This window comes from Galleria mellonella, unplaced genomic scaffold (assembly GCF_026898425.1).
Source record: "Galleria mellonella isolate WM207_F2 unplaced genomic scaffold, CSIRO_AGI_GalMel_v1 utg74, whole genome shotgun sequence".
NCBI classification, from domain to species: domain Eukaryota; kingdom Metazoa; phylum Arthropoda; class Insecta; order Lepidoptera; family Pyralidae; genus Galleria; species Galleria mellonella.
The window spans coordinates 3106788-3131570 of record NW_026442147.1 but is presented as its reverse complement, the minus strand read 5'-3'; the positions used below and the strand labels follow the sequence as shown (position 1 = coordinate 3131570).

General features: G+C 32.1%; 1 protein-coding gene across 1 annotated transcript; it reads right to left on the bottom strand.

Moving 5' to 3' along the window:
- Positions 1–3601: 3601 nt before the first annotated feature.
- Positions 3602–24000, bottom strand: LOC113515738 (zinc finger protein 737-like). The gene is made up of 15 exons (XM_052900986.1): positions 23478–24000; positions 21660–21929; positions 20831–20994; positions 20118–20292; positions 19012–19131; positions 17824–17964; positions 17341–17427; positions 16801–16903; positions 16032–16254; positions 14721–14826; positions 13434–13554; positions 12276–12434; positions 11017–11185; positions 9284–9373; positions 3602–8777 (listed from the first exon to the last, which is right to left on the bottom strand). Exons 1-15 carry the CDS (start codon positions 23752–23754, stop codon positions 8733–8735), a joined length of 2250 nt encoding a protein of 749 aa, XP_052756946.1. The 5' UTR covers positions 23755–24000; the 3' UTR covers positions 3602–8732.
- Positions 24001–24783: the final 783 nt, after the last annotated feature.

The window sequence follows — 24783 nt, the reverse complement described above, 5'->3', positions numbered from 1 at the left end:
ATTAATGAAATTTTTTATATTTAAGTTAGTATTCATAACTATATTGTGACCTTAACTTAGTATGTAAAAAATAAATTTATTTAAATGTTAATCTTATTAAAATTATCAATGCAGAGGTTTGTAACGATGGATGGATGGATGGATGAAAGGATGTTTGTAACTCTTTCACGCAAAAATCCCGGCATAGAATGGGCCACCCCTTCTTTTCCCGTGGGTGTCGTGAGAGGCGACTAAGGAGGACGAGGGATGGGCAGGAGTCTCCCTTTTTAAACATCCTCAAAGGCCTAACTGTGGTTGCCAACCCGTCTGCTAAGTGTGGTAACTACTGGCAAAATTCCCCTCAAGACTTATGTCCAGCAGTGGACAATTAACGGCTGGAATAATAATAAGTTATAACAAAATATCAATTTCGATAAGTACTTACTTAAAGTTTACTTCAAATTCCGCCATTAATTTAATAAATTTTTTACTAAGACAAAAATAACATACTAAATACGTACACAACTCTTGACAATCACTGATCATGGTGTTTTTGTATGAAGCATCTGAATACTTCACTTTGGAGATGTGGTTATACCTTTTCTATATTGGAAAATGGAAGGTGAGTGGAACGGACAAACGTGATAACGATTTTTTTTATGATAATAGGTGTGATAGGTATGAACATAATAACTGTTAGATAGATTCAATTTATTCCATTATTTTTATTATGTGCGAAGATGTGACAGTATCTTTACCTAAGAACGTTCCTGCTTTAGCTTAAATACCTGTATATATATATATATATATGTTCAATATCTATTGTATTAAAAAAATAACAAATTTCAATGATTTTGAGAAATTATTGAAAAGTACTAGCGGACAAAAACGTAATCGTGCAATAATATTCTTATCAAGCAGTCGCTGAAAATTTAGATTTCGATCCTTTATTCTAAAGCAAAATATGAAGTAGAAGTTTTAAGTAGCAAATTTGTATGCAACATATTCTATGGTTAACGTTTTAGTTCGCTAGCAAAGCACTTTCGAAATAAATTAGTCAAAGCAGTAAAAAACTTTTTAACATTGACAGATAATTGCGACTTGCTACACTTTAGCAAGCAAAAGTTATAACGCTCTTAATCTGTGAAGTAATAGTCAAATATTAAAAATTACGCAAACTTGTGATAGTTAATTGTTAAGGACTTTGTAAATATTAAGAGTAGGTGACAAAATGGCATGTAAATAGTATTCTAGGTTACCTATATTATTAAGTATAATCTGTTTTTCTTACTACAATAAATAGTATAGTCTTGGCGTGCTCGTTTATCGAAACAACAATGCGTGATATAAAGAAATGGGAAGAATAGAAAAAAATTGTTTTGATTGGGTATATTTATTTTTGGTCTGTCTTATTTCAAATAACATCGAAATAAAGACATGCACAAGCCAAATTATTAGGTAGGTTGGATCCGTTTTCTTTTTTTTTATTTACCATATTTACATAGGAAACAATATTAGCGTTTATCAAAACTACAGACGTACGATTAAAATAAACACACATAATTTTATTTATTTTCGACAGTACTGTTTTAGTATGAGCGATTACGAAATAGAGCCATGCCAAGATTATATACTAGATATAAGAACTAAGTTGTAGAAGGTTAGTGAATGAATATCCCTTAGTTGTAATATAATGCACAGCTGTATACCAAAACTGAATTGTATGTGCCATTTTAATAATGTTTATAATTATATTAAACTGTTTTTGTTTAAATTTAAATAAATAATATTATTATGAATACAATCTACCTATATTTTGTCTTTTTTTAAGTACCTACTAGAAATATAAATAACTAGTCTGGCCATAAATACTGTTACATAAAAACCTTTCTTTTTTTTCAACTTTTTAATTATTTTGAATTTAGAACACGTATTCCAGACAAATTATTTTTTGAAAAACTTTTTAGCGTTCCAAACGGAACAAACGTTAAAAAAAAAAAAAAAAAAAAATCACGTTTACTATTTTAAAAACTTTTTCGATTTCGCGCAATTTTACATATTTTTTAGTGTTCATTATCAAATTATAATATGGAATGGGGTGTTAAAGAAAATAGGATTACAGTGATCGTCTTGCACAAAGTGGGTATGGAGCCATCGGTCATATTCCAGACACTTCAAAAGCTTGGTATCAGCCGTATGTTTGTATATCGTACTATCAACAGATACAACAATTCCTCTGTTGAAGACCAGAAAATAACTACTACTGTTAGAACTACAAAGGCTGTTAATGCTGTTAAAGCCAGAATTTGTCAAAATCCCATTAGGAAGCAAAAAATCTAATCGCGAGAAATGAAGATTCCTGCTAGGACTCTGTTGCGTATTATAAAACAAGACCTGAAGCTCGGTGCTTATAATAAGCATAATGATAAAGTGTACGCTCACAGATCTAAAGAAGCTGCTCAAGTGGTCGGAAAGGCACAACATGGTCATCTTCCTGCGTCAGTGATGGTTTGGTGGAGCGTGTCAAGGAGTCACAAAACTATATTATTGTAAAAAATGAGTGAAAACTTCAGCCAAAGTGTATTAAGATACAGTCTTCGATCGTGTTATGAGCCCTTTCAGCAATACACTTTTTAAAAATATACCGTGGGCTTTCCAGCAGGACTCTGCACCTGATCACAAGGCACGAACTATCCAAGTCTGGCTTAAAACCAAAGTTCCAGATTTTATAACAGCTGAAGATTGGCCCTTATCTAGCCCAGACCTCAAACCTTTAGACTTCAGATTATGGTCAGTTTTAGAGGACATGGCCTGCTCTAAATGACACAGCGACATCGAATATCTTAAAAATCTTTAGAGCAATCAGTGGCGAAATTTCCCTTGGAAACAGTGCGTAAATCCATAGATTCGTAGCCAGACAGATTAAAAGCTTGTATAAAAGCCAACGGTGACCATTTCGAATAGAATATTTATTTTTGGCTGATACTAATAAATATGTAGGTATAAATTTTAGTAATTTTAAATCTTCGTAAAAAAGCAAATACCGATATGCAGGTAACTAATATCTGCAAATGCAAAAAACAAAGACCTGCCTTTATTATGAACTAAGCACGTCCCGCGGCTTTACTCACGGGAGTCAGTATATAAAGTAAAATATCTTAACTAAACATTTAGGATACTTTATAAAGTATCTTACATGTTTAGCTAAGATATAGCCTATCCGTGCACCAAATTTCTTTCAAATCCATTTTGTAGTTTATGCACGAAAGAGTCTTCCTCTCGAACTTTCGCATTTTTACCTAAGTTGAATTGAACTTGCTCCACTATAGATTGATACTCTTTATTGTTTCCTCCAAAAGATTACAATAGTAAACTTATTATAAATATAAATAATTACAAGAAATAATCACAATGAGAAAACAATGTGCGACCTTATCGCTAAGAGCGACTATAGTTTCGTTGAACACATCGTTTTCTCAAGATCCAACTAAACAAAAACACATGTTTACAAACTTTCGCATTTTTAATTGTAGTAGGGTTATTATCCTACTATAATTAGAAACGCGATATTACACAGGAACATTCATAGACGCCATTCAAGAAAAAAAAAAAAAAAAACAAATGTGTAAACAATTTTTATTTAGATTATTAAACTAAGTACAATTATACACGGTTGATTGCAGTACACTAGAACCTCGATTATCCAAACATCAATTATCCGAATATTCGATTATCCGAATTTATTCTTCACGGCTCTTACTAAAATGACGTATGTAAAACTCTTTTAATAATAAATAAATATTAAAATTTGATTATTGTTTGATTTGACTTTGAAATCGATTATCCAGATTTTCTTGTATACAGAATCCCCCTGATTATATCTGATTCAGATAATAGAGAATCTACTGTAAAACTTATTATTCGATTTACTCCTTTCTATAGCTTTGCAAAAGAACATAACAGAAATAAAGTTTTTTTTTTTTTTTAATTCACTGCTTTATTTCGTTATATAATATATACATATACAAATTAATTTAAACCTTGCCTTTCACATTAATACAAAATCACCCAATAAAAGAAGACATGATACCTTAAAGACTTAAGTTTTGTACCCATTATGCGGAGTCTTTACACTGAATAAATTACCTGGAATATAGCAATCTAGACCAATACAATATTTCCTTGTGTGTATAACAAATTTATTTGAATTTAATTAAAATGAATATTAACTTTTAATTCCTTAAAATCACAAAATTAATATAACAAAAGATTCAATAAATGAGAACAATATAGCTCTATCAATTTGCTATTTTTTTAATACAAACTACTGGTTTGAAGTCCGTTAAGTAGTGCGTGGCTTGGTTTCCGAGATAATTTATGAAACTGGATACATAGATTAAGAATTCATTGTTCCTACGCCTGGAGAGGACAAAAATCGAACCCATGTCCTTATTTTTGTATTGATATTCAAACCCTTACATTAAACATCTATGCCTGTAGCGAATACCATTGGCTTTTTCTCATAGCACCGGAACATAAGTCACAAATGGGCATGTCACGCGAAATAATTGGTAACAGAAACGTCTTTTTTATTTTGTATATTTCTACATGATAATGAAACTGTATCTAGAACATTCCTGTATATGGAATATCCTTTTTTAAATTGTTACTGTCTTAGATAATAAAATAGTTTTTCTAAATATGTGTTTATTTTTTTAATTATCCGACACGTTAACACATGACAAAAAGTCCAGAATGAAGTAACTCTTGATTTTAAACAGAGATTCCTAAAGTAAACAAATTGACAATTTGTTGCTAATAGGATATTACATGCAATGGACAACGCACCACTGTTTGTGACTGGAATTGTATTTATGTTAGACATTGCACTATATGGATATATTAACATTTATATAGAGACAATGTACGAGTTGCTGCTTCGTAACAAAAATGGCGCAGTGACTTTTAGTGCAGTTGAATCTAAATCAAAATCATACCATATAGAGATCAAATAAAAATATACAGACTAGCATTGGTAATGTAAAAGATAAAACCAGCAACATATATGTCAGGGCGAGATAAATAGATAAGATAGAAAAAAGATGAGATGTTGACGTATACAATATAAGCTCGAAAAGTATTTGGCAGGAGTATAAATAAAATAAATTCTGATTATTATTACGTTTTGAAGTGTAATTATGTAATTTAAAAATAATAAATGAATGTAGTTAGAGTCAAGTGTGCAGTAGCTGGATATAATACAAATAAAAAAAAATATGTACATTTTTTACGTAATTGCACTTTAAACATTTTGCTTTCATAATGCAATATTTTAGAACCGTAATAAATGTTTTCTATAAGAATTGGTAGAAAAAAATCTAAATTAATCCGGACAAAATTCTGAACATTCGCGAAGTTAAATAAAAATTTTTTGCCATTTTTGCAACTTTGAATTCCTTACAAATTCAGGACTTTCATATGCACACATTTACGTAATACGTGGACTAGTGCACATAGTATTTTATCTTGTCTTTGTAATTACATTACCAATCAGTCAATACGTAATATGGCTTGAGTACGCTATAATACGTCTAAGATTAAATAGTAAAGTAACTTTCAATTGACGTCTCTTGGACGTGAGTTTGATTTCAATTCGATTGCGTGATCGCGTGCCTGCCTGTACAAACGATACAGGCCCAGCCCATAAAACTCTATTTTATAAATATTGCAAAATATACCCGATTCACGCTGTGCATTTACGTACTTATGTACTAACATTATAAACAAAAAAATATTATAACTTAGTTCACATATGGTATAAAAAGGACGTTGTTATAAAAAGCGATTAAAAATAAGAGTCTTCAATAACAAACTTTGAAACGACGTAATTAGTTAACATTTATTAAATTTCAATAGTGCATTTAAAAATGCAGTATATTGAATTATTTTATATAATTAAATACATAAAATAAATATAAATTATACATACCTAAAAATATCACCAAAAGGCAACTTTAGAATGACTTTAGAACATTTATAACGGGAATAAGATCACACATTGCTATGTAATTCTTCACTATCAAAAACTTTTCAATTCGATATAATAACATGCGCTTTTCGTTAATTTTGGCAACATAAGTAATATAAGCATTGCCTGCGGTGCTACGAAACAAATTAGGCTAAAGTTGCTTAAACTTGTGTATTTAGTGTGCATTATTATTTGTCGGGTCTTAAAACAAATTAGGGTAAACTGAGGTGTAATAGGCCACTTGCAGTAACTGGCCATTAAGCCCTTTATAGACGATTATATTATTACATAGCACACCATCTATTGTCATCACTAGACTTATAAAATTTCATTTTAATAAGTACTTTTTTAATCCACAATTGAAACTAACGCCAAAACTTTCGTTTACTTTTTGACACTCGATGATCCTATCTCAATAAGGTTACCTGCTAAATAAATGTTAACGGAATATGCCTTGAAGAAAAATTATAATTCTGGATGTAATGTAATGTATCCATAATGATTGTGTTATTCGATTAGCAGAAAGGGTAAGTACCATTTATTTATTATAAAATTTTTGTGGAAATTGTAATATACTAAGTTTGTAGAGGTGAAGTAATAATTTGCAACCGACTTCTTCGAAATAGACAGTAGATCCATAGAAAAAAAATACTTTTATATCAAATATGCCAATTTCTGATTACCTGAAATTAAAGAATTTACCAGAACCAGAAAAGGGAAGCGTCAATCTGACAAAACTGCATTTGCACTAATGTCTAACAGTTATTTAGAAATTGTATAAACCAACCAGCTTAAAAACAAAAAGGTGAATCATGAGCAAGAGAAAATTATAAAATGCAGTCAATGCAATCAAAAATTCCGCTTTAATTGCATTCTATCGAAGCATAGAGTCCACGTCTCCGAAGACGATGAATCTCCTTCTTATGTCATATTTGTTACAAGATAGTAACAGATTCATCTGGTGATAATTAAATTTTGTTAATAACAGCAATAAAGTACACTTTGGTTATGTTTTGAGATGATAAAACATTGTAGTTGTTTTAGTTTTTTTTTTTTTTTTTAAGATTTTATAACATGTTTATTTCAGATTTTATTAATAAATTAATGATATTTTTTTATGTGACCAGCACTAGATATATACTTGCCAATTTCTAAATTTAGTGACTAATTAACGGTGAAAAGTGACTATTTATCTTATTGATAATATGATAATGAATAAAAATATGTAAATTTGTTTTATTTTTCTAAAATATTAAAAAAATAAAAAAAAATAGGTTATTCTTTATTTCTAAGTTTAAATACATAACTTTGACGATACATTGCTCAAAAAATGTTAATGAACTGCCAAAACGGTTGAAGTGGTCAGTTACTGATGAGTTTACCCTATTCAATCTAATATTGTAACATTTTCAGCAGGCTGTATTTTAAAGAAAACCGTACTATATTATAGATATTCATTACATATTTTTCTTCAGTTTTCAAATAAGAAGTATTACTTTCATTCATTACTATACAGTTTCAGTGATAGGTTTCTAATGATAAAAAAATGTCCTCACGAAAACAATACATAAATGATCACGTGAAGTTTTGCTTATTGCCTTTTTTGTTTAGCGTTACTCTTAAAATATGTTCATCCTTGACATGTCCCGGTTGCCTTATTATATTGCTACTTATAAGGTGACTAGGAATCTGGTCATTAATAATCGAATGTTATCATCTTATTACATGACTAATATAACGCTTTAGTTCACTACAAGGCACTTTCCAGGTTGTCGTCTTACATTCATTTTGAGGACTCGTTCCAGAAAGTTATAGCAAATATCGTGTATCTATTTCGAATGCTCTATGAAAGTTGAAAGGAAATAATTTTAACACCATAAAGAAAGATCGATTTGACTACTAAAAAACAATATGAGTTCGTCCCCTCCGTTCTATTTCCTGTGATGACGTCATGAGTCGCACAAATGAGCGCTGAAACTAAGGTGTTGCGCCAGTTTTATCTAAAAATAATATCTAATAATATTGTTATTAGATAAAACAATATTTAAATCGATAAAATTGCATGAAATTTGACAGGTAATGCAAACGTTGCCAAGCGCACGGGAAGCGAATCGCGTAATAATAATATTAGGCACAGTTATTTCCAATATAGTTCAAATAATTATTTTATTCGCATTTCTGCGTAACTGCTTGTACCATTGATATAAAATTTGGCACTGTTGCAGAAGCAATTTGCAGCCATGTATTCTTAGAATAAATAAGTTCTTTTTTTAATAATTCATTCTCAGAATCAATAAAAGTATCTATAGAAAAGACAAGAAAGTACCAATATAAATAAAGTACATTGACTAAAAAACTCATGTTCTCGTTGAAAATTACATTTAAAACTTATTTATTAATAAAAACAAAATAATTTCTGCAAGACAAGGCACAAGACATGAGCAGGTTGAAATATGTTGGATTTGGATTTTATTTGAAAAACGTATTATAACATTCCGTTATAGATATTCTAAACTTGAATATGATCGCGACTAGGAACATTTTATTCCAAATAAACACTATTAAAACCAATTACCTAATCAATAGGTAATTGCATTGGCAAAATCCTTAATAAAAAAATGTTAGATTGCACACTATTTACAGCCATAACAATATTATATTACAAAACACTTTTTGTGATGATTATCTTTCACTTCACTATTTACAATATACAATTTTATTTGATTCAGGGCACTATCAGTTCATTTGTATTCATTCCGAGCACCGTTATCTGAAATATAAATTTTTTTTTATATATAAGAATATATAAAAAAAATTACATAAGAACTTACAAAGCTACTTCGATAAAAGACAATTTGTTATTTCTGAATTCATTCCGAGGACCATTACCTGAAATGAAGAAAAAAAAAACAGCATTATCTGTTGTTTTTTTTCTTCATAATTATAACCTATTATTTATACTTTTCACAATTAGAAAACAATTTTTCCATGTCTTTTATCGAAATAACAGTGAAAAAAAAAAAAAAATTAAAAAAAAATAGATAAAAGGGTTTTGTAATTCCAGACAATTTATCATACTAAAGACTTCCGCGGTTTGTTCGCGTAAGTGAATATATAATGTATCCCATACGTTAAATTAGGATGTAATCTATTAGCATACCAAATTTCAATCAAATACCTTTACAAACTTTCATATTTATAATATTAGTGATATTATTATTTTTTTAAATTCAAATTCGATAAACAGATGCAGCAAAATCGTTTAATATAACTTACCTCCTGAGATAAATCTTTGTTGAGTGTTGGCATAGAAGTCGTATCGCTCTCGGTGTTTTCTGTTACTACCCAGTCCTCGCTAAGAGGTGCCTATAACAACGATCATTTATTAAACTGGAAAACGGAATAGTTATATGAGTAAAAGCTCAATCATAAATATTTATATTTGTCATTGAGTTTCTAAAATAAAATCGAATCGTCAATATAAAAAGGAGTCCTCAGGAATGGCAACGCATGGGGGTATCATGGGCGAAACAGTATACTCTGTTATGTCCATGGTACTGCTCATGTCTATAGGTGACGGTTACCATTTTACATCAGGTGGGCCGTCAGCTTGTTCGCCATTCCATGTTGTATAAAATAAAAAAAAGGTATTATGTATTATAGTGAATCATAATTATTTTTGTTAATTTTAATTATTATAACGAGAATCGAGCGTCACCCAGCTCCAGCCTTTTTTAAAGCATTAAGAACAGCCCGTAGTGCAAAACAAGCACTGCTACGTAAACTGACGCTGAAAAATGTCCGGACGAAAATGACACTCTTGCCGGAAACGACCAACAAAAGAAGTTTATTAAATTCCCATAATCAATTGGATTATACTATTATTATTGGCGTGGTATTTGTTATTCCTGTTTAGTATACATCGATGTACTATACTATTTATTATGTCTGAGAATACTGGTCCAAAATTACAAAACGTACAAAACGTATCGTTCTCACATTTTGCCTTAGGTCAAAATGATTTTAGTATGTCATGTATTAAACTGTATAAGTTACTATAGTTTTTAAACTATCGCACGGAGAGTAAGGTACAACAATTTCGGAGCTTAGCCCGCACAAACAGACAGACAGAGACACAAAAAAATTGTAAAAAAAATCTTGATGTGTTGTATTTCTAACATCCCCCTGACTTGGTTTTTAGTGTCTTTTTTCTATGTAGACATTCGATCTCTACAGTTTCATTATATGTATAGATTAGCGGCCCAACCCGACGTCGCACGGGTGGACATTTTTACATTTTAAAAAGTGGCCATTAAGGCTGCACACGCGACGGAAGCTTAAAAATGGAGTAACTTCTCCCGTTTTCCCAACATTTCCCTTCACTGCTCTGCTCCTATTGATTGTAGCGTGATTAAAAGTATACTATAACCTGCCCAGGAGTATGAAGAATAATTGTACCAAGTTTCGTTAAAATCCGTCGAGTAGCTTTTGTTTCTATAACGAACATACAGACAAACAGACAAAAATTTTACCGATTGCATTTTTGGCATCAGTATCGATCACTAATCACCCGCTGATAGTTATTTTGGAAATATATTTCATGTACAGAATTGACCTCTCTACAGATTTATTATAAGTATAGATAACAGCCGATAATCGTCCACTGCTGAATATAACCCTACAATAAGGGGAGGCCTCCCTATTGAGGTGTTTTGCCAGTAGTTTTTCCATGCTTGGCAGATGGGTTGGCAACCGCAGTCAGACCCTGGTGATACATACTATAATGGCTAATAAATATATTGAACCAACGTTTTTTTATTTTTATATTTATTATAATTTATTTGAGACACACAAAGAAGTCCAATAACTTTAAAAAACAATGCTAGAGAATTAACTGTGTAACAGGTCGTCAAAGAAGGCGAACAACGCCTAGTAATAACAACTACGGTGGACGTTTATCAGCAGGCAGATATTACTTGCTTTATTAAAAATAGTGGTAGGTGACTTACAGAATTGTCGGCGTCTTCGAGCTCTTGATGATGGACCTGCTTGACGTGGTCTTTGAGTGCGAAGGAACGCGCGTAGCTGGCGCCGCACAGGCGACACGAAAACTTCAGGTTGTTCTGACGCAGGTGCGTCTCCGTGTGTACGCGCACTGCGTACAGGGACGCAAACGGCCTGACAACAAGTGTTTTTACATCGACTGTTAAAGGACGGTAAGCTTTAGCTGGAAAGGGGGTTATTAATCGTGTGGATTAGAAGCCCAGTTATGAGCTATATTCTCTACCGGGTTGACGTGCAAACGGCCGGTAAATACCGGCCTTAAGGGCGTCAAGGCCCACAGCAGTCGGTAAGTTCTAACCGAGAGGCATTATACATAGATCAGTGACCACAGTAGTGAACAGTGCTTATCTTAATAGCCGTTTTTCCAATATTAAAAACGTGTAAAAGTGCGGTAACTTGGTCGTCAGGAGAGCACTATCTGTAAATTTGCCAAAAACGCTATTAGTATGTTGATCAGGGGCGATATTAGTAAGTTGATCAGGGGCGTAATTAGTAAGTTGATCAGAGGCACTATCAGTAAGTTGGCCAGGGGCGCTATCAGTAAATTGGTAAGGGGCGCTATCAGTAAATTAGCAAGAAGCGTTATCAGTAAGTTGGTCAGAGGTGCCATCAATAAGTTGGCCAGGGACGCCAGGTAAGGTAAGACCGATTTTACGGCCTCCCTTCAAAACCATAGTGATAAATACTGTGATCCTGGTGAATTAGCCAAAACTAGACAACTAAACTGACTTCATCCTTGCGATGGAGAGTGAATTGTTACTAATAGGGATTTTAGTATCCTTAGCTAGAAATTATAGCAGCCCCGACACTAACAATATACCCCCTCAGTTCGACCTTCATTCGGTCCGGCCTGAAAACCGTCTTGTTTAATTCTTAACAAATTCGTCGCGATGGGCAAACTTACCAACTTTTCCTCACCTATCATCCTTAACTGGTGCTTCACCAGCGTAAACGAATAGTGTAGGCGGGGTAACCATTCCATTTTCACTCATAAAATACTTGTCTCACCTATCACCTATCATTTCTCACTGCTGCTCTGCCAGCGTATACCAATAGCACAGATGGGGTTATTATTCAATTTTTAAACATTAATGAAATACTTATATTTAATTACTTTTAATCAAATTTAGAAAATCAGTCAAATTTTGAACATTCTAATATTTGAAGTCAATTGATAAATTATTATTTCTTTCTGCTGCTATACCTGTTACAATGCTGGCAAGAGAACGGTTTTGTGTGAGAGTTCTTGTGTCCGGCCAGTTGTACGGATGTCTTGAACGCTTTCGGACAGTACGGACATTTGTACGCGCGCACCTCCGAGTGGGTCAGCAAGTGGTGATTGTACACGCTGTGCGCTTTAAACCTAATACGCAATAAAAAATATTATAAATTATATGTTTCTAATTGTTTGTGTACAATAATGTATAAAGTATTATATTTTTATAAAATGACACAAGTTAACGGCCCACCTGATGGAAAGTGGTAATCGTTGCCTAAAATCTAAACAGCATAATACAGCACACGGTCATGACCATGGTACCCCTCATTTGCTATCGCTTCCCAGGACTAACTTGTTATGCCTCCATGTCTGTAACGGATTTACCAGCAGTGCTAGTAGGCTACAGCCTAAGATGGCAAATATAGGGCCATATTTTATTTATAATTAAAAATAAAGTTATCCTTAACTTAATTTTCCTACAGCGATAATGACTCATACCGAATTATCGCAATGACTCATTGTAAGTAAATACCACTCATCTTCCTCACCTATTAAAAGAGTATACTATATATATAAAATATATAGCATAATAAATACGTTAGAACACTTGATACGACACGACGAACTTATGAACATTATAATAGAAGGTAAGATAGAAGGAAGAAGGGGGAGAGGGAGACCGAGACATAGTTATATCAGGCAGATCAAGGAAGGAGTTGGTGTCGTGTCGTATCAAGAGGTGAAGAGACTCGCTGAACATCGTAGTGAGTGGCAAGAGCTCCACCGACAAGAGTGCAGCTCTTAAATGGATAGATAGAATAAATACGTTGGCATCATATTCGAAAATTAGTCACTCGCAGTTTCGGCGTGAAAGGTAACAAAGGTAAGGTAACTCTAAGCAGCGATTTAGCAAAAGATGCTTCGTTTAGGGGTGAAACACGTGTCGCAAAATGTGCGTGGACGAAATGGCAGTCAAAGATTGATGGTTAATTTGGAAGGTTGTAGAACTTCTGATAATAATAACAATAGTCAATCTTCGAGTGTTGGTAGTCACACATATTAATTATAGCAGAATTAAAAAAAAATCTAATCAAATAACAAGTACGATGCAGAGATCAAAAAGCTAGTAATGTATATACTTACCGCTTGCCGCAATGCACACAGGCGTATGGCCGCGCGCCTGTATGTGTACGCATGTGTAGCGTAAGGCAATACGACACCCGGAATGACTTCCCACATATTTCACACGAATGCGGTTTTTCACCTACACATCAACAATCGAAAAATATTAATTTTAGTGTATTTAAGATAAAATAAGAATTCACTACTATATAGCCAGCACTGCCATTACATTTACGAAACTGAAAATTGAATCTATGCAACCATCCAGAAGTATTAACACAAATATGTTCAGTGTCGTGAAATTCTATAAAATATGCCTCTGTACATGTCAATATTTATCATAAAAGATCTCACAACTTTATACTGTAGATTTATCAAATTGATCAACTGATTGCATAGATTTCATATAATATTTTCTTTTTGTTCAAAGCGACCCAGGCCGGGTATATGAAACATTTACAATGTTCATATTACAATATAAAATATTATTCCTGTACACATGCAGTGTCGGACAATAGACAATACACTGACATTTAAAGCAAAACGTACATAAATACGAATCGACTAAGTCGTGTGGAACTTACCTAAAATACTAATAAATATAAATAAACCTAATATGGGTACTCTTTTAAAAGTGTCTCAATAAAATAATTGCGCTTACAACGTTAATTCCAGGTAACGTAGTCAATTCACCGAAAAAATAACGCTTATCATCATTTTCTTGTCCTTATGACAATTATTTGGTTTTTTTTTTTTTTTTATACTACTTAGAATGGCAAACAAGCTGACGGCCCACCTGATGGAAAGTAGTAACCGTCGCCTATAGACATGAGCAGTACCATGGACATAATAGAGTATACTGTTTCGCCCATGATACCCCCCATGCGTTGCCATTCCTGAGGACTCAGGTGTTATTCCTCTGTACCCAGTAAATTCACGCCATATCCCATCCTTCAAACCGAAACACAGTTATGCAAACACAACTGCTTCACGGTTGAAACACGAATGGGACAGAGGTACCCAAGCAATCGACTTTTGTACAAAGTCTCCCTCTGGTGTTGATTTGGTGATTTTGGTTTAAATTATTTGGTGTCGGTATAATATGATTTCGACCCTTCTTGGAAATCTATTCCTCCCTCACTCTTTCAAATAAAAAAAATCCTATATTCTTTAAGAGTTTATGAAAATTTATCGACCTGATACCGTATTCTAGTGCTTGGGCAACCTGTAAAATTGGCCCTCGATCGTAAAGCGAAAGCCATTTTACATAAAATTACTTTATCATTAAACAATAAATTTTTTCTTTACCGGTGTGTATCCTCTCATGTTTGACCTTTTCATGTGGCCTCGCGAACCTTCTTGTACAGTACAGACAGCTATATGGAAGTGATTGGTCAGTTTTATTAACTGGTACCTGAAATATTGTAATTCAAGTAATTAATATTTTACGTAATTTGAAAATACAAAACATGTAAGGTGACATGGTGGTAGGTTTCTAAACTATATAACTTTATACTAGAGGGAGAATTTGTAAATAATTTTTTGCTTAGGTTCATTTGTGTTTCTGCCATGATGCAGTTGGGTTTGCATAATTGTGTTTCGATTTTAAAGGTGAGAATTGGTTGTGAAATTATAAAATACAAAGGCATAACAACATAGTCCTCAGGATTGGTAACAGATGAGGGACACAGTAGTCTGTTATGTTTTTTTTTTTTTTTTTTTTTTTTTATGCAACTTAGAATGACAAACAAGCTGACGGCCCACCTGATGGAAAGTGGTAACCGTCGCCTATAGACATGAGCAGTACCATGGACATAGCGGACTATACTGTTTCACCCATGATACCCCCCATGCGTTGCCATTCCTGAGGACTCAGGTGTTATTCCTCTGTATCCTGTAAATTCACGCCATATCCCACCCTTCAAACCGAAACACAGCCGTGCAAACACAACTGCTTCACGGTTGAAACACGAATGGGACAGAGGTACCCAAGCAATCGACTTTTGTACAAAGTCTCCCTCTGGTATAAAAATACCATATGTCCATAGTACTGTTATTATCTATAGGCAACAGTTACCACTATCATCGGTGGACCGTCAACTTGTTTACCTTTCTATTTGATACATAAAAAAAACTAGTTATTTTTTAATTAATTCGTTTATGACAACATTTTGTTCTAATATTATAAAGGAAATTTATATATATATATATATATATATATATATATATACGACATGAAGATCTTGAGACACAACACAGTACTCTGTACTATTTAGAATAAAATATGCATGTCAGCTTGACAGTGAAATTACTAGATAATATACACACTTTAATTTAAATAAATTTACCCTGTAATCCCGGCATAGAATACGCCAACCTTCATTTTCCATAAGTGTCATAAGAGGCGACTAAAGGAAAGTAAGCAAAGGTGGTAAGAGGATGCTGTTGCAGCATCCCTCTTAAAACGTTTCCTACAGCCTAACTGCGGTTACCAACTCGTCTGCCAAGCGTGGCAGCTACTGGCAAAATTCCCCAAGGGAATGCTTATGTTCAGCAATGGACGATTAAAGGTTGATATGATGATGATGATAATGATAATGAATTTCAATAAAATATTACCTTATCTAAACTATGTACACTCATATGCATTTCTAGATATTCGTTCGAATGGAATTTCTTATTGCATATACTACAATTCATTTTGTTATTGTGTTTATGGGAGTTTTGGTGTATAGTTTTATAATCCACCGGTATCATCTTGTCACATATTGTGCATAGATATCGCTCACTGTCTGCCTCCTCGCCATCGGCTGACTTCACTGGCGGATCTATAGGTCGTGATCTAAAATATAATACAAGGTTTTTTAAATTAGAATTACCTCGGGCAGTGCGGATGCATTTTAATCCAATAAAAAAAAATACTGATTATACCATTAGGGATAGTTGTAAATATACTTTTTCAAGTGACACTTTCGAATGTTTTTGTAATTAAAACTAATTATAGCATAAATAGCTCTATTTAACCATACTAGGTCAAGAATAGCATAACATAATAGGAAAGAAATATATATGTAATTATCTATGCCTATACTAAGATTAGAAAGAAAAATTAGATTTCTTGTATGTTTGTTTGTTTATAATAAATAAATTCAAAAACTATTTCACCGATTTTAACAATTATTATATTATGGAAAGCTACATTATCAGCGAGTCACACTGACTAAATATTATTTTGAAAAAAATTAAGAACCCCACGTAAATCAAATAATAATAAAAAATATCAAAAAAATTTAAACGCAAAGGTCGATAGTATTTTGTTAAAATACTATGTACCCGTGAGAAACGGAGGTACATCGCAAGGAATAAGTTAAGACTTTTATCCACTTACTTGATTGGATCATGCATTCGTTTATGAAGTTTTAACGACTTATTTGTTAAGAATACAGTACAACAAATTTCACACTCATAAGTAGCAGGTGAACTTTTGATTTCTGAAAAAAAAAACTATTACAGTATTGTACGATAAAACTAACTATAGTAACTTTAGTTCGTGGGATATAAATTGACTACCTAGAATTATATGTAAACGACATCGTCACGTCATTTGTATCTTGAACATAAATACATAAAATTAATAATAACAATGATGCTTTTGTAACATCATAGTAGATAGGAAAAATATAACATTCTTGATGCAATTTTCGATTTACTTGTCTTGAGTTTAGATTACCCTCAGACTTGAGCGCTCGTAGTATAGTTTTGAATAATACAGGTCATTAAAGCTTGAGAACAGATGGGTGACTGTTTGTTACATTTGATATAGAATATCACTTCACATAAATTCTCTGCTCTCACTCAATAGTTTCTGTATTCAATACAGCTTACTTCAACTGCAAAAAGTACTTATAAATCTGATAGAAGTTCTTACCTGACTTTGATTTATGAGCTTTCATATGTGCACTAAGTGATTTAGAGTTGTCATATGCCACTGGACATTGAGGGCAGGAATACTTCACTGAAAAATGATAGTAATAAAACCAATTATTTTGCTGTAGTTTTTAAATTACCATCATGTAAATAGGGGTCCGAGCGAGGGGAGACGGATACTAATTCATTCCATACATTCTGACTTTAAAACACACAATTTCATTGCTCAATGTATAAAAGTCAATATTATTTTTAAAAGGTTTCATAGTTCAAAGTTTTTTTTTCTCAAATTTGAGTCTTTGTAGAGTCAAAAAGTCTTAACCTGACAAATACTTTAATAAATTTTTAAACTTGGTGATAACATTTTTAATTTTTGAAAAGTGAGTAATTTAAAACAAATAAGTGACTCTCAAATTACAACGACAATTACAGATAGACAAGAAGACATATCGTTCAACATTTAAAGAGATTACATTTCACTTACATGTTTTACAAACATATGACTTAAATTCTTCTAAGTTTGCAACATAAACATTACATGACATACAGTGATACATTTTAATATTTTTTCCATCGGTTGTTTTGCAATTTTTCATCGTCACTTTGTGATAGGGACCACCCTTTTCTGTAAAAAAAAAATACAATAACATATTAATATTTAATTTCTTTAAATTTTTTAATATCTATGTCTCCGGCCAGCAATAACTTGGCTTCCTTCAAGAGAGATGTGAAAAAGCAGTTATATAAGCCAGAATAGTGTGGACTGCAGGTTAGATATAAACTTACGTCGATTCTGCGATCCACAAATATAGATTTCATAATCACTCACCATCAAGTGGCTATATAATCAATGTGTTGTGCCATTATAAAAAAAAAAAAAAATATTAAAGCATTAATTCTCTTGTAATAGATTTTTTTTTAATGGATGATAATGGAATGGTAACCCCGCCTGCGCTATCGGTATACACCGGCGGGGCACCAGTGAAGGATGAAGAAAGTCAGTTAGCCCATCGTGACGAATTCAACAAGAATTGTTCACGATGGTTTCCAGGGGTAACTACGTGGAGGTCGACCTAATAAGGCATATTGCTAGCAATGGGGCTGTCAAACTCCATTGCTAACAATCCCTTTCCCCCTTGTGATAGATTATACAATTGTACATGACGCCATTGTGGTATATGAGTACATGGTATTACACATATACCACCATGTACATTACTCCTTTTTATCCCCAAGAGTTTTTATATATTTCTTTGTTAACTCTCGTTATTATCCCCAGGATGTAATAAGAACTTACTAAGGCAAGAATGGACATCAGTATAAGAAAAAGAAAACTCGAAACAAATCCCTGTAGCCACAGCAGATAGTATGGTAATATTAACTATATACATTTCTTTTATAGACAAAAACCCCAACAGTGGGACAATAATAGATTGTTAAAGTAATATGACGCCTGCAAAATTGATAATATTTTTATGATACTGAAACAGATGTATGAATCCAGAGCTTATATTAATATAAAATCCGTAGGGCTTTTATTGTTTAATATTATTCAATACAACATATATATACATATACAGTAAAACAAATCGTAAACAGGGTAAAATTGACATCATTAGCATTCCTGTATGCCTATTATCCTCGGATTCACCCTATATATTTGGCAACTTACCATCATTTGGGTTTATATCTTTCACAATACTATCACAGAATTTATCTATTTGCACATATCGCTTTGCGAGAGGTCGCCCTCGTTTTTCGCTATTGTTTTCTTTTGCGGAATCACTTGGAGCTGTAATTATACCATATTAAAGTGTAATTAATTATATAAGCGCAATCATGAGTATCATAAACATAGACTTATAATCTAATTCAATAAATTAAAAAAAAAATCTTATAATAAGAAATATTAGATCAAGTCAAAACGTTTAATAAATTAATCGATTTTTTATTTATACTAATAGTGTCGTATGTTTAGATTTGTCATTTGTTTAGATTTTCATAATATTCTTATACTATTTATTCTATTGAAATAGGCAATACCTATCTTTAAAGTGCACTAGACTGAATACAAACGAATCTATTAATATAATAGTTATCGCTAGCGACTCCATGAGATAGAAGAAAATGTTACGTGCGCTGACTAGTTCTTTCCCGTGTGAGCGCTTACCAAAACGATCATATTGATAAATTCGTTTGTCTAGAGACCTTATCTAGAGGGCAGGTTTTAAGGACAGTACCGACCTAAGCAGTACTAGTATAAATTCCCAATAAATTATTTTAAAGTCGCCGAGCAACTAGCTTAACCCATTTACAATTTCTAAAATGTTTACAAACAAATTATAAAACTATTTACAAGCTGATATATAGAAAAGACCTGGTGTAAACGGAAACCGTCAGCTAATGACATGAACAACACCATGGATGTTACAGAACAAATGTGAGACCCTTTCAATTTCTAAAGATCTCCATTATTATACCTCCATATCATTGTATACTGCTATGTATTCCGCATGTATTCAGTAACTTCTCTAAAAGGCAGCTCTACAAGAGTAATTGGTGGGCAGTACAAACACGAGTGAGATAGAGATATCCATGCAATAGTTCAAAAAATATATCAATATATTCTATTTTTTGATAATAACTAATGTGAGTTATACAGTGCTGTAATTATTAATCAGCTTTATTCATATTTTAATTCAGGGATGTCTGACTAGTTTCGCACTCATTGGAAACCCTTATTCTTTATAAATTATATATTTTTAAATTCATACTTACAATCAGATAACAACAAAGCTGTGGTTTTAACTAATACTGGAGCTTCCACTATATCACCAGTATCAGTGATCATTCGTCTTGAAGCTATAGGTTCACTTCGTGGAGTATTATCATTAAGAGGGTCCAACTCTAGAGACATTCCATTTGGTTCATTATCAGCTTCTTCTAAAGGTTCCTATAGAAAGTAATGGCTATTAACATTTTTCCTTCATATATAATGGAATTAATAAACTTTTTTAAATATAATAACATTGTCTTGTTTTCAATCTAGCAATTTTTTTATAAAAAAAATCAAAGAAATGGGCATGTAGGGTCTCTACCCAGAACACCCAGGATTAGAAATGATCCAGTGTAGTAAACTTCGTCTGTTCATTTTAAATTGATCTGACTAATAATTGATACTATATGCCTTACACATTGGATTTTTGTGTATAATCCTGAAATTATGAAATAATAATGATGAAATTCTAAATATTTCAAGATCATTAAAAACAAATCAAGAGCTTGATATGATCTAGGCCAACTATTCATCAGGCATGTTCCACAAAATAAAAAAAAGAATATAATGTTTTACTCTTAAAATACTTCTAATAAAAGGACTTATTTGTCTTTGATTTGTAATCACTTGATATGGGGTTACATAAAACAAAAGGGATTTGGTGGGAGTTTCATTATCTTAAAAATTTAGGAAGCTCCACTAAACAAGACTTTACCTCAACAACTACTTCCTCATCAGTGTGGTAGTTCTGTATGTGTTCTATAACAGAAGAAAATGATACACCACATGTATTGCAACTGTATATTTCCTGACCTGTTCCCTCTACTTCAGTTTCTGCTGCAGCAACTGTTGGCCCAGTATCTATTTTTAAATCTGAAACTGGAATACAAGGAAAAAATAGAGGAAAAACAATAACAGTAAGTACAAGTAATGACTCTCAATTTTTTTTTAAATACAAATGCACAAACCCTAGGTCAGGACAAAAGCAAGATTGTAATGACCTTCCTTTACAATTTCGGTTTGATCTTCAATATTATAATGAAAATATATATTGAGAACAGAGGTTGTTGGTACTTGGTTCTCTCTGCTTATTTATCAAAAGATTCTTTGATATTATAGATTGTTGATAGTAGCAAATAAATCCATTGGTAAATATGTTTTCATTAATATGCTCATAAGAGAGAAGAAGATGCATGTAACAGCATAATTTATTCTCATGCAAGCGCTAATGATATATCAACAGATTTGTTTGAGATTTTTTTTAGAAGTTATAAATTACATAGGATTCTGGGAAGTCCACTTGACACTTGTCTAGGGCTCTTTTGAAACCTATTATCTTACTAATATTATAAAAATGAAAGCTTGTAGAGATGTTTGTGTATTGAAATGATCAAACAGCTGAATGGATTTGATTGAAATTTAGCCTACATGGGTAGGTTATATACTAATTAAGTTAGGATATAATCTATACAAGATATTTTATATATTAATGCATATAAATAAAAGCCACAGGAAACAGCTAATAAAATATAGACTTTAGTTACCTTTAACTGTAGTCAAAGATATGGTACCATCATTATTCTGCTTAGTGACCACAGCACTTTCTAAGTTTAGTTCAGAATCACCTTGCTCCATAATCACATATCGGCTTTCTCCATCCTCCATAACAAATTTTAGCTCCTGAGTCTGAAGACATGGTTTAGTCAGCTGCTTGCTCAATAATTCTACATACATTTTATTGTCATTTTCTTGTGGGACTTCGGTTACTGTTTCAACAGCGAGTTGTCCAAGTTCTTCATGTTTAATTAAAATTTCTAGAAAACAATTTTTCAATGAATAAAGGTCAGACATAAAAAATGGCACATGTATTAACAAAATATTCATTGAATTATTTCCATATAATATCATAATTTAATTATTTTTTCCTGCCATACTTAATTATAATATAAAATATTATGTTTGCCACAATAGTAACAGTCAAATGCTTCTATCTCATTTTTGTAGGAATTTTACTTATAACCATATATTTTAATAGTTACTTCTAAAAAAATGTTAGAATGCTTTAACATTCCATCCTTTGGTTAAATAGGTACAACAATGATAAAGAGGATTATTTGTTCAAAACAAAAACATTATATGCTAATTAGACACAGTTGTTATTCAAATAATTATCATGAATACAGTATAGTCAACACCATTTATAATTCTTTTTTAACTATTCATAATAAAGATCACAAACTACCTAAATTATATGTATAATACCATATAGCTACTTATGCATTTACTACACATGTCGAGTTAGTATTGTCAATGAGTATGGAACATTTAAAATACACTGAGAACATCAATAATAGAATTTGATTGTGATGTATCTGGAAATTATATGATATCCTCACATCTAAAATAGCAAATATTAAAAATATATCGATATAAGTAATAATATGAAGTCAATATCATTATCATCATCACATAAGCTTTTAACTGTCCACTGCTGAACATAAGCCTCCCCCTTGGGGGGTTTTGCCAGTAGTTGCCATGCTTGGCAGGCAGATTGGCAACCACAGTTTTTTCCTCTCCTTTAAAACCGCATGTTTAAACCAGACGCTGCTGCCCATCGCTCACTCTCTCTTAGTCGGCTCTTACGACACCCACAGGAAAGGAAAAGGTATTCTATGACAGGATCACACAGCAAAATCAATATACTGTATGGTGAAGTCAATATGCTGTATTTCTTATTATTGAATGAAGGGCTTTTTTAGACAGTAAAAACCATTTAATGATCTTTTGTGCTTGCCTTTTTTTTTTAAAGCTCGCAGCTAATTCCTATCAAAGACAAGAATTTAAACATATTTTTTATCGCCTCAGGATACAAAGTGTATTTTCCAAAAAAGAAATATAGTTTATGTATAAGTGGTCACAAAATGTCAGTGATAACTTACTGAAACGAAACATCATAATCAAAATCTCAAAATCACTTAGCATGGCATGGAAAACTTATGCTGACTTTTATTTGTAATAGAAATTCTGATATTAGCAAAACTCTACAGTAACAGATCTAATTCAAAAGATTAGCAAGCTGAAATAATAGTGGATTATCCATATTGCTTGTATAACAATTGAAAACCAGTAGGGAAGGAAAGCCCTCGAGAAAATCATATAAATGGAATGTATTGCTAATAAAGACAGTATGTGACTCAAAACCTTTTCTGATTACACTCTATAGGCGAAGCATATCATCATAATTGTAGAATACTGATGGATGTATATATGTAATATTTGTCAGATCCGTCAGTATTCTACGACTATGACGATATGTTTAGCATCAATTAAATAGTAATCATAAGATGATCTACTGAGCTTACCATCTTCCAAAGACTTTGACTCAGAAGTACAATTTTCAGTGCTATTTTCAATATTTTCTTCCTCCAGTGTAGCCATATCAAATGACTGAACTGTATTATCTGGTTGGCAATCATCGAGATTTAAATGTTCAATAAGATGAGCAAGTGATGACCATTTATTTTTGCAAACAGGACAAATCAGGTTGGATAAAATGTTCGATAAATGTTCAACAAGTGATATCTTTGAAGTAAATGTTCTATCACAGCAAAGGGGGCATTTCATTATTAGGTCTTCCATTATAAATCAATCGCTATCATGTACACCACTTATGTACGGATGCGACAGGGTCTGAGGGCATATTAGGTATTGCGAGTAGTTTGTTTATCTTCGTAATCGCTACATTCGGTTTGTGTCTAAATTCTCAACAAATCCATTTTATATATGAAGAACTTCACACTAATTATAACTGAATAACGTGAAGAAAGCACAGAAACATAAAATCAAAAGACAGCAGAAGTTTGCGCAACTACATGCGATGGTCGCTGCTGCATTACACTGACAGTGCAATTGACATTTCATGACATTACAATCATGACATCTTGGGAGCCTGTTGAACTTAAATAAAGAATAATATTTGCGATCCCGCTGCCTGATAAAAGTAATAATATTAACTACAAGCCCTTTATCTTGCACTTTACATCAAGTTTTTAAACTATGCTCAAAAATTGCTTGATATTTCTTATCACTTTAAATTTTTGATATATTTTGTATTTGGTATAAGTGTTTAAGTGACCGTTTGTGATACCTTTGCAGAACGATTCAGGATCTAAAATTACAATATGCATTAAAGTTCTATCTAGTTTTTCAAAGATCGTGAGTAACTTTGCCCAAGCTATTAAAACGATTAGAAACTTATAGTGTTATACATCATATCAGGATCATAGATACTATGCTTAATTTGTGGTAATATCGTTATTTTTAATAATTGGCAGTCGATCAAAAATGACAATGTTTATAAATGAAAACCAATTACAAAACGTAGGTTACTAATTTTTAATTTAAAAAATGTGGTATCTAGAGTCGTTAATTGTATAAAATGTAACCCAGATTAGTGATTTCAATAGATTATTTAACAAACTATTATTATCGATTGTACTACTCTTAATACATAAATTATTTAATTTTGTAATTTCATACACAAGATTTTTTTATTGGTGGTCAAAATATATTTTGTCCAACTCTATATTAGAAATGTTTTATATTTATTAATTTATTTGCACAAAAATGAAAATAACGTGAAAAAGTTTTTATTAAACAATCCCATTT

Coding starts and splice junctions, on each gene's coding strand:
- LOC113515738 (XM_052900986.1), bottom strand. CDS start 23,754: ATGGAAGACCTAATAATGAAATGCCCCCTTTGCTGTGATAGAACATTT. Junction 19,132..20,117: donor AGCTTTGTTGTTATCTGATT/GTAAGTATGAAT, acceptor GTATAATTACAG/CTCCAAGTGATTCCGCAAAA. Junction 16,255..16,800: donor CGAATGCATGATCCAATCAA/GTAAGTGGATAA, acceptor ATTATATTTTAG/ATCACGACCTATAGATCCGC.